The 12,063-nt window shown below is 33.6% G+C and overlaps 1 protein-coding gene across 2 annotated transcripts in view; it reads right to left on the bottom strand.

The window, feature by feature from the left end:
• STRADB (STE20 related adaptor beta) overlaps window positions 1-12,063 on the bottom strand; it is a 32,665-nt gene that overhangs the window by 18,771 nt on the left and 1,831 nt on the right. For both annotated transcript variants that reach the window (XM_027053507.2, XM_053215561.1), the window contains exons 2-3: window positions 10,546-10,643; window positions 6,132-6,212 (exon numbers count right to left, since the gene is read on the bottom strand). In XM_027053507.2, the coding sequence (XP_026909308.1) occupies window positions 6,132-6,212; window positions 10,546-10,557 (93 nt within the window). In that variant the 5' untranslated portion in view covers window positions 10,558-10,643. The remainder of the gene's footprint in view (window positions 1-6,131; window positions 6,213-10,545; window positions 10,644-12,063) is intronic.

The following is a 12,063-nucleotide window of genomic DNA, read 5'->3' as shown; positions in this document are numbered from 1 at the left end:
CAGGCAAATTCTAGCAAACATTTAAATAAGAGTTGATACCTATCCTCTCAAACTGTTCCACAAAAAGAAGAGCAAGGAAAACTTCCAAATTCATTCTATAAGGCCGGCATTACCCTCATACCAAAACCAGATAAAGACACCACAAAAAAAGAGAACTATTGACCACTATCTCCAATGAACATAGTTGCAAAAATTCTCAACAAAATAACAGCAACAGAATCCACCAATACCTTAAAAAAAATCACTCAGTACAATCAAATGGGATTTATTCCTGGGATGCAAGGGGAGTTCAATATTCACAAATCAATGTGATACATGGCATCAATAAGAAAGAGCAAGATTAAAAACCATATAACTTCAATAGATGCAGTAAAGCATTTGACAAAATACAACAATCATGGTAAAATCCCTCAACAAGGTAGTTTTAGAGAAACACATCCCAACATAGTAAAAGCCATATGTTAAAAACCCACAGCTAACATCATGCTCAATGGTGACAAACTGGGAACTTTTCCTGTAAGATCAGGAGCAAGATAAGGATATCCATTTCCATTACTTTTATTCAACATAGTACTGGAAGTCCTAGCCACAACAATCAGACAACAAAAAGAAATAAAAGGCATCCAAATCGGTAAGGAAAAAGATAAACTTTCACTATTTGCAGATGACATAATACTACATACAAGAAACCCTAAAGACTCCAAAAAACTACTAGAAATGATGAAAGAATTCAGGAAGGTTACAGAACACAAAATCAACAGACAGAAATCTGTTGCATTTCTCTACACTAAAATGATATAGCAGAAACAGAAATTTAAAAAACAATCCCACTTACAGTTGCACCAAAAATAATAAAATATATAGGGGTGCTTGGGTGGCTCAGTTGGTTAAGCACCTGACTCTTGGTTTCGGCTCAGGTCATGATCTCACGGTTTGTGAAACAGAGCCCTGAATCAGGCTCTGTGCCGACAGCATGGAGATTGCTTGGGATTCTCTCTCTCCCTCTCTCTCTGTCCCTCAACTGCTCACATGTATGTGCTCTCTCAAAATAAATAAACATTAAAAAATATCTAGAAATAAACTCAACCAAAGAGGTGAAAGACGTGTACTCTGAAAACTATAAAAAAAACTGATGAAAGAAATTAAAGATGACAAAATAGAAAGATATTCCATACTAATGGACTGGGAAAACCAATACTGTTAAAATGTCCATACTACCAAAAGCAATCTACAGATTTAATTCAATTACTACCAAAATTCTAACAGCATTTTCCATAGAACTAGAACAAATAACCCTAAAATTTGTGTGGAAACACAAAAGACCTCAAATAGCTAAAGCAATCTTGAAAAGGAAAAACAAAACTGGAAGTATCACACTCTCAGCTACAGTAATTAAAACAGTATGGTACTAGTAGAATAACAGACACATAGATCAGTGGAACAGAATAGAGAGCCCAGAAATAAACTCATGATTAGTCAGTTAATCTATGACAAAGGAGGCAAGAATATGCAATGGGATAAATACAGTCTCTTCAACAGTGTTGGAAAAATTGGACAGCTACATGTAAAATAATGAAACTGGACCACTTTCTTATACCATACACAAAAATGGATTCAAAATGGATTAAGGACCTAAATGTGAGACCTGAAACTGTAAAAATCCTAGAAGAGTGCACAGGTAGTGCACTAATGTAACACTGTATTTACCTGATATTAACCCATAGAAACATTTTTCTGGATATGTCTCCCAAGGCAAGAGAAGCAAAAGCAAAAATAAAGTGAGATTGTATCCAAATAAAAAGCTTCTGCATAGCAAAGGTAACAATCAGCAAAATTAAAAAGCAATCTACTGAATGGGAAAATATATTTGCAAAAGATATATCCATTAAAGGGTTCATCTCCAAATATATAAAGAATTTATATAACTCAACATTCAAAACACAAATAATCCTATTTAAAAATGGGCAGAGGACAGGAAGAGTCATTTCTCCAAAGAAGACATACAGATGGTCAACAAACACATGTAAAGATGCTCAACAGCACTAATCAGGGAACTGCAATTTAAAACCACAAAGAGATATCACCTCATACCTGTCAGAATGGCTAAAATCAAAAACACAAGAAACAAGTGTTAGCAAGGTTGTGGAGAAAAAGGAACCCCTTGCACTCTTGGTAGGAATACAAACTGGTACAGCCACTGTGGAAAGCACTATGGAGGTTCCTCAAGAAATTAAAACAAGAATTACCATATGATCCAGTAATGCCACTACTGGGTATTTACCCAAAGAATATGAAAACACTAATTCAAAAAGGTATATGCATCCTTATGTTTACTGCAACATTATTTACGATAGACAAAATATGAAAGACACCCAAGTGTCCACTAATAGATGAATGGATAAAGAAGATGTGCTATATATACACCACAGAATATTATTCAGCCATAAGAAAGAATGAAATCTTGTCATTTCTAACAACATGGATGGATCTAGAGGGTATACTGCAAAGTAAAATAAATCAGTCAGAGAAAGACAAATACCATATTATTTCAATGAAATGTGGAATTTAAGAAACAAAAGAAATGAACAAAGAAAAAAAAGAGACAAACAAAAAACCAAACTCTCAAATATAGAGAACAAACATGTTTACCAGAGGGGGGTGGGTCAGGGGACTGGTGAAACAGGTAAAGGGGATTAAGAGCACATTTATCATGATGAACACTGAGTAAGGTATAGAATTGCTGGAGCACTATATTTTACACTTAAAAGTAATTAACACTGTATTTTAAGTACACTGGAATTAAAAAAAAAATCATGGCAGGTTCTTGTTCATGTTACATTTTTTAGTAACTTCCTAAAAATTCAGAGGACCTGCTTAATGACTAATCTGCAAAGGAAATCATGAAATCAATTTCAATAAAATATTTAAAAATTAACTTAACCAAGAAGTGAAAGTTGTACAATGAAAACTACAAAACATTGCTAAAAGAAATTAAGGAAGACATAAATAAATAAATGGGAACACATTTCATGTTCATTGATTGGAAGACTTAATATTATTAAAACTTCAGGGACCCTGAATGATTCAAATAATCTTGAAAAGAAGAATAAAATCGGAGGACCAACTCTTCCTGATTTTGAAACTTATTATAAGGCAATAGTAACCAAAACAGCATGGTACTGAAATAAAGACAGAACTATAAACCAATGGAAGAAATAGAGAGCCCAGAAATAATCCCTCACATCTATGGTCAAATGGCATTCGGCAAGGGTTGCCAACACCATTCAATAAAGCAAGGATAGTATTTTCAGCAAATCGGCTAAAAAAAGTGTATATCCACATGCAGAAGAATGAAGTTGGACCCTTATCTAACACCATACACAAAAATTAATTCAAAATCAATCAAGGACTTAAATTTAATACCTAAAACAATAAAACTCTTAGAAGACATAGGACAAAAGCTTCATGACACTGGATTTGGAGATGATTCCTTGGATATGAGAGCAAAAATATAAGGTTTAAGTAAAAAAAGAAAAGCAGACCAAGCGGACTTTGTGTAAATTTTTAAATTCTGTGCATCAAAAAACACACATCAACAAAGTTAAAAGGCAACCCATAGTGTGGGAGAAAACATTTGTAGACATCTTTTAATGTGTTAATATCCAGAATATATATAGAACTCCTAAAATTCAACAACAAAAAAGCAAACAATCCAATTTAAAAAAGGGCAGAGGACTTGAATAGAGATTTCTTCACAGAAGACACACATGTGGCCAATAAGATGAAAAGGTGCTCAACATCACTAATCATTAGGGAAATGTAAATCAAAACTATGAGATACCACCTCACACCCATTACATTGGCTACTATCAAGAAACAGAAAATAAAGAGGTGTTGGTTAGAATGTAAAGAAATTGGAACTCTTATGCACTGTTGGTGAGAATGTAAAATGGTAGAACCAGCGATGAAAACAGTATGGTTTCCAAATTAAATTCCAAATTAAAATGGAATACCATATGTATGATGCAGTAGTTCCACTTCCGGGTATATACCAAACAGAACTGAAATTAGGGTCTTAAAGACATATCTGCATATCCGTGTTCATAGCAGCATTATTCACAATAGCCACAAAGTGAAAGCAACCCAAGTGTCCATCAACAAATGAGTGGATAAGCAAAATGTAGTATATACACACAATGGAACATTTTCAGCCTTAAAAAATAAGGAAATTCTACAATTTGTTGCAACACAAATGAACCTTGAGGACATTAAATGAAATATAATTCAGTCACAAAAAGGCAAATACAGTATGATTCCACTTATATTAGGTACTCAGTGTAGTCAAAAATCATAGAAACGAAGCAGAATGGCGGTTGACGGGAGCTGGGGAGAGGGGAAATCGGGAGTTATTGTTTAATGGATACACAGTTTCAATTTTATAAGATTAAAAGAGTTATAGAGATGGATGGTGGCAATGGCTGTGCAACAGTATGAATGTATTTGATACCACTGAACTGTACACTTAGAAATAGCTAAGATGATAAATTTTATGTAATACGTATTTTAGCACCAGGGCAAAAAAAAAAAAAGAAAAAAAGAAAAAGGGCAGCAGCACCTGTGGAAGTATCCTGAGTGTAAGACCTCTCTCTTGGTAACAGCAAGGGGATAACAGGAGACACTGCACTCTGAACACTACTCAATCTGAAGGATAATACTTAAATGAAAATTAGGATTGGATACTATATCTTATTTTATAAAAAGGCAGACTAAAAGACTTTAGAATATTAGTGACTAAAAAGCGAAATGAGGAAAATGAAGAGAACTGAAATAGGATCAAGATACATATATAAACAAGAATAACTGGGATAGCTTGATTTTGTAGGAAACATGGCATTTGCAAGGCCCGTTCCATTTTATAGTAAGAACTGCAGAATAAAGTAAGGATTAAGGAGGAAAGGACCTCAGAGAAATATTTATTCCCAAGCATGTTTTTAAAAATATTATTTAATATATCAGGCATTGCCCTGGGGAGATACAGATGAAAAAGACAGGATGCCTGTTTTATGGGAATCATGTTATACTTAGACATGTACATCAATCATTGTGAGACAATGTAATAAATATTTTCTGGGAATGTCTAAGGTTTGTAGAAGCATAATGGAATAAAAAGTACAAGAGGATAGGCTTCAAAGATGTGATACTTGCACCCACCTGCACAAATGAGGAGGAATTTTGGAGGAAAAAAAAGGAAAGTATTTCAATCAGAAAAAAAAGAGTATGCACTAAGATTCAGTAGCAAGAAATGAAGCTCAAAAATTAGATATATTCCACAACATTAAGAGTCCTTAAACCATGCTAAAAAGTTTAGGCTTTATCCCATAGGTTTCAGGAAACCAATGAAAGTTTTAAAGTTGTAAAGTGACACATACAAGCAGGCCCCTTAACTGGTCACAGTGTTGAATACTGATCTGAGTGTGAGAGGAGGTTTATCTAGAAAACTAGGGGCAATGCATCTACCTGCAACTGTCCAGGTAAGAGACGATGAGATTCAAGTAGTAGCAGTGATGAGGTGAAGGAGGAGATGGACTCAAGGGCATCTCAGAGACAGACAGAAGAGACTGTATAACTAGATGTGAGGAAGAGGTAAGTGTCAGGATAACCTCAGTTTCTAGTTAGGGCGACTTAGTAGAAAGGTTTTCATTAGCCAAAGAAAGAAATCCAATGGATCAGAGAAGTTTGATATTCTAAGGGTTTACTCAAACTGCATAGAGAATGCCTATGAAAAGTCTAATTGGAGGCATTCTATAGACACATCTAGTGGCCAGGAAAGAGTGTGGGGTTGTAGGTAAAAATTTGAGAATCACCAGTCCTGCTTGATGCCAGAGTCCCTTGGTGACCTAAAGAAAAATCTGAGGTAGCAACTGAAGCCTATGAATAGGTGAGACTGCTTAGGGGGAGCCTATTTAGGGAAGAGGCCAACTGCAGACTTCTGGAGAATAACAGAAGTAGAGGAAGAAGAAACAGTAAAAGATACCATGAAGAAAAAGAGAATTGGAAAATAGGAATTACATTCTGTAATATATTACAGAAAGCAAAGGAGGAATATTAATTGTACTTAACTATTTTCTTACCAAGTGTTGATGGATACTGGTCTCAGACTGTTTTTCAGGTCTGAGTGATTCAACTTGTGTTCGTGAAGTGCAGAAACAATCCTGGAAATTTAGAAATGCATTATTTTAATAATGAAAATAATGAAAATAGTGAAAAATAAGTCATAAGATCAATAGGGGTGACATGTGAATATAAAGGTCTGATGACTAGGGCGAGGAGCAGAGACAAAGGGCAGCATGCAAGAACCTGGAATTGAAGTCAAGATCCATACCATGGAGGTCCTCAGTATGGGAGAGATGGGAAAGCAGCTGGGTATGCAGAAGACAAGTTATAATTTTACTTGGTGCTACCTCTGGAGGTCATAATATCAATTCATTTTTACTGCTGCTATTAATTTTTAACCCTTTCATCATCTTTGCAGTTTTGAACATTTAGCTAAAGGTTATACTGCTATACTCATTATAATCAATTTTATTTTAATCCTCAGATTCTTTCTTAAATGTAAGTACCATGTTTATCCACACTAAACTATACAATTAATGTATTTGAAACCAATTTTGTTTCTTAAGGTGATAAACATCTTACTTCAACTGAAATAAAATTAAAAGTAGAAGACTTAGAGCCTGGGTGGCTTAGTCGGTTGAGTCCGTTGGACTCTGGATTTTGGTTCAGGTCATGATCCCAGGGTCATGGGATGGAGCCTTGTGTCAGGCTCCATGCTGAACATGAATCCTGCTTATGATTCTCTCTCTCTCTCTGCTCCTCCCCAGCTTGTGCATGCATGCAAGCTCTCTCTCCTTCTAAAAAAAAAAAAAAAAGTAGGAGACTTAGTTCTAGTTCCATTATCACAATTTACCTTTTCTTGCATTTTAACCCATGGTCCTACCATCACATCTTGCCAATAAAGAAATGTAACACCTCTATATGATTTATCATCAGTCGGTGGCATAAAGCTGGCCTTATTTTATTTAGGAAGAAAAGATATGTCAAAAGAAAAATATAAACAAATTATATGAAAGAGACTTTACAATAAATTATTTTCTAGCATCTCATTAACATTTATTTGTACATGAACAGTAAAGTACTAATACCAAATGAGTCTTCAAGATAAGCTCTCCCATGTCTACCTAACACTTTGTAGTTACTTTTTTTTTGTAGTCACTTAAAAATAATCAAACTTCCTTTAAAATACACCAGAATTTCTCACTAATCAAACTAGTCATTTTCTCAGTTTTCTCAGTTTACTGATTATTTTAAGACAAATTCCTGAAGTTTGTATACCTTATCAATTTTATCACAATAATTTGATCTAAATCTCCAGTCTTAGGTAAAATTTGCCCCTGGAGAACAGGAGCTAACAATGTCAATTTTAACTATAGAAACATTTCCTTTAAAAATTTTCTATTGGATGGTCTAGAGTGAATACAATGGACAATAAAAGTTTTTGAAGATAGTTATTACCAGTTAGGCCATATACATAATGTATTTGGTATTTACATATATTTTATAACATTTACTCTGAATTGTTCACAATAATCATTAACACCATTGTGAAGAAAAGAGTTAACATAGCAGACCTAAAACTGCTATCTTTAGAAAAGGCTTGTTTGCAAAGTTGATCCTTGGCTAGTATCTGGGAACAAGGAGGGTTCCTGCCATTCCTTGATAAGAACGGATCATGTGCTTAAACCATATAAACAATATGGTTTATGCTGAATATCTGCTTTTTTTTCCTGGAAGTCTGGAATTTTGTTAACCTGCTAGCAGAAGGTACCTACATGACCAACACCCAATAAAAAGCCTGAGAATAAGTCTCTAATGAGCTTACTTGGTAGGCAACACTTCACACATGTTGACATTACTCTGGGAGAATTAATAAGCACATCCTACGTGACTCCACTGGGAGAGGATTCCTAGAAGCCTGAGCCTGGTTTCCTTTGAACTTTACTCCTTGTACCTTTTTCCTTTGCTGACTTTGCTTGGTATCCTTTAGCTGTGATAAATCTTAATTATAAGTATGACTACATGACCAGGTTTTCCAACTCCTTCTAGCAAATCACCAGACCTGGAGGTAGTCTTTGGAGCATATCTAACACAGTTATCAAAATATATTCAAACATAAAAAAGTCTCTCTAAAAAACCTCCATCACTTTTTTTTTTTTTTGATGGAAGCTAATTTAGGACATATTGGGCATATTTTTTTTAAACTTATATTGACCCTAATTTATTTTCAAAATAAGAGTCATGATCTGTCTTTTTGGTTTATATATAGAAAACATTTTATAAAATAATATGGTAGACCTCCATTTAATTTTCTTTATATAGAATTTTCACAGCACAAGAAAATGATCACTATAAATGTGAAAATAGCTAAAACCAGCCAACATTACAAGGCAAAATGTTTTTGCTGACCTCTCCTAAAAAATACTAGCATGTTCATTAGCTGTCCAGGTTATAAAAATCATAAACCACTCATAGCTTATCCTTCAAAACATTTTTTATATCCACATTGACTCAAATGAATGCTAGTGAATATAATAGCTCATGAAAACTCTACATATTAAGGTCTTTTAGGCAGGAAAAATGATTGAAAAGCATCCAGAAGCTGCCCCAAAATATTTTTAATGTAAAATTTAATGTATTTTTAACCCACTACCATAATAGTAGTGAAAAGCAGTTATACCTAAAAGAGAAACTAAAGGAAAATATTTTAATTATGCTGCTCCTTTGAAAACACTGTTTCTTAGCTCTCAAACAGAGGGTAAAAATTGAATGGGGAGGAATCCTTCATAAGTAAAAACATCAACTTTATCTCAGCCGCACAAATATCTCATTTAGGAAAATAACGTGAATATTTTGATTCAAAGGATTCTAAATATTTCATCATTACAGGAAGAATAAGTGTAAAATTATTAACCAATTGAACAAATTTAAACCACCCATTATTAAATTATATTAGTTTTCACAAAACCCATAATTATGGAATAATGGAATAACTAAGATATTCCTATTCCAAAATTTAGAAGCCCTGGGACACAGCCCTCTAAATCTCAGGATCTTCATCTATCAAATACCCTTTCACATCTCATCCAATTTACAAATCAATATAAAACTGTTAACCTTACGTAATCCTTTAGAGCAGGGGTCTGCAAATTATGGTCTACAAGTCAATCTGACTCACCACCTATTTTAGTGAGTAAGGTTTTACTGAAACACTGACTCATTCATTTTTATTCATCTACATATTGCCTATGACTGCTTTCACACTATAACAGAAAAGTAATTTGTAACAGAGACCTTATAGCATACAAATACTATCTGGCCCTTCACAGAAAAACTTTGCCAATCCCTGCGTTAAAAAATGAGGTTAGGTATCTAACCCCATGTACTTCCTAGATAAAGTTCCCTGTTAAGTAGAAAAGCTTAACTTTAAAAATAAAGTAAATGCATTCCGTATTTTCCATATAACAAAAAAATCATACAATAAATTCAACAAATGCATTCTGTATTTCCTCATAGTTCTGCCTCTCAGACTTGGCAAATGATGGAGTGGATTAGCAGATATGAGTTTGAGCCTTGGCTCTAATTCTATACAATCTTGGGCCAGACTCAAAATGAGGATTATACCACCTGCCCTGCCAATCACTCACAATTTTGAAGAGTGAAAGAGATATAATATATGAAAGTATTTATATACTACAAGTAATCATACAAATGCATCCATCACTTTTTAAAAAGATCACTGCTTTAATATAATCAAATACTGTATTATGTTCTATATAAGATGTGATGAAAGACCTAAAACTAATCCAAATAATCCAAATAATATTTTCTGTAGGTTGAATATTTTTTACCTTATGATTCTTGGTTTTCAATCTAGATACCATGGATCTACTATAAACAAAAACAAGTTGGAATCTATATACATCACATACATTGATCCCAATGGTTTTGTCTTGTTAAGAGGCTTATTTTAATTACTATTTTGCTTGCCTTTGGTCTAATGGAAATTTATAAAAGGGATTTTTAAAATATTTAAAGGATAAGGCATAACTAAGTGGATGGGAGAGGCATATCTAAGTACAGTAAAAAAGTACATGAAAAAAGTGGGTATGAGACAAAGGAAAAGAATAATATATTAGCAAAGTATATAAGCAAAGTATTAGTAAAGTATAAGCAAAGTACAGTAAAAAAGTACATGAGAAAAATGGATATGAGACAAAGGAAAAGAATAATGAATATATAAGCAAAGTATTAGCAAAAAAAACTAAATGGGAATTTAACTCATTTCTTAAGACCAGAAGCCATTCTGGTCAAAATAACATCTCAGGGCATAATAATATCCAATATCCCATTAGAACATGCCTTCTGTTATGGCTGTGCATCTAACTACTCTGATAGCACAAAATTAGAGCTACGTTAATACAAACTTACCAAAAGAGACATTGAATCGTTTTAGTTCACAGGAAGTGACAAAAATCCATCTATTTCAGAAAAAGATTTTTGCTTTATCTTCAAGGTGAAGAGATATCCTATTATAAAAACAAAAGCAAAATAATTTAGATGTACATGAAAGATCCTTAAGAACTAGTTGTTATAATCCCACATGAAAGGCAGCTATTCTTTGACACAAGGACTACAGACATTCCTGAAAAGTGTCTTTAAAGAGCATTTCTGTTTACAGAACACTACAGTATTTGGGATCTGACATCACAACAGAAAGGCAGAGTGAAGTTGAAGGGAAATTCTGAATATTTCCATTGACCAATATACCTGTATCTCTCCTCACCTATATTTTCTGTACTACTTTTTTAAGAACCCGAAGCAAATGTGAAAGCAATATGGAAAGTCAATGTTGGACCCACATTTGACATAAATGGTGCCACTTACAAATACACCCCAAGAATTTCCAATGGTTCCACTTAAAAGTAAATGTTGACAGTTCCAAAGCTTCCTGATTGTATTAATTACCTATTAAATCATTTGGGGTCTATGACAAGCAAATTTGGGAAAGGATGTGGATTAGTAATACACTACGAATCAGTAACATTTTTTCGTTGCCATGTCTTTAAAAAAGAAATTTCAATTTTCAGGTAAAAATAATATTTTCTTTAGGTTGAATATTTTTTACCTTATGATTCTTAGTTTTCAATTCTATTTTTCCTGGAATTTGACAAATATGATATGCAGATTATTACACAAATAATTCCTGTCCACTTTCTTTAGTAGAGTATTAATCTCAATAGTTTATGAAGACTCTACAACAGATTCAGAAGTTTAAAATAGTAACTTCTTTGGATTCAAGGAGCTTTAAAGAAACCACCAAAACTTTCCAGATTTTTCCGAATAGAAAGGGTGGCAATGTTCTAAACTTCCTAGTGCTAGGTGTTCTTTACACCTAACTAATATCACCTCTTTTTTCTAAATCATGGTTCGTTATTTCATTTTAATAAAGTCCCCAAGTTTACTCAGGGTATCTGCAACTATCTGAGCAAAATTAAAATGAAAAATAAGATTTTATAAACAATAGATATAGTGGAGCAGTATCCAATTTAATTGCTAAGGAAAGATATGAATTTATTCAGGATATTCACTACAAACCAAAAGCAGAGAACAGGAGGAAGAAAAACCTGAAAGGGTAGGATTATTTTGTCACCTGCCATTCATTATCATCAATTTAAGGCAGTGGCATTTGCTGTATTACAAAAGGGGGAAAGCAGTATCTACCCTGCCCAATTTCCAGGGTGATGGAGATCAAATGACTGAAAGGGCTCCTAACCACCAAACACTACCAATATAAGAGCTTGAATGGATGCTCCAAAAAGTACAATCAAATATTACTGGTGGTGGTTCAAAAAGGCTTATTTGCAAAGCAAGTTGGCAATGTTTCAATAACCATGATAATACTCATACCTTTTGATCCAATAAAATTCTCACTTCTAGTAATCAACT

The sequence above is a fragment of the Acinonyx jubatus genome, chromosome C1 (assembly GCF_027475565.1).
Source record: "Acinonyx jubatus isolate Ajub_Pintada_27869175 chromosome C1, VMU_Ajub_asm_v1.0, whole genome shotgun sequence".
NCBI classification, from domain to species: Eukaryota; Metazoa; Chordata; class Mammalia; order Carnivora; family Felidae; genus Acinonyx; species Acinonyx jubatus.
Note: the sequence above shows the minus strand (reverse complement) of the source record. Positions and strands in the feature narration are given on the sequence as shown.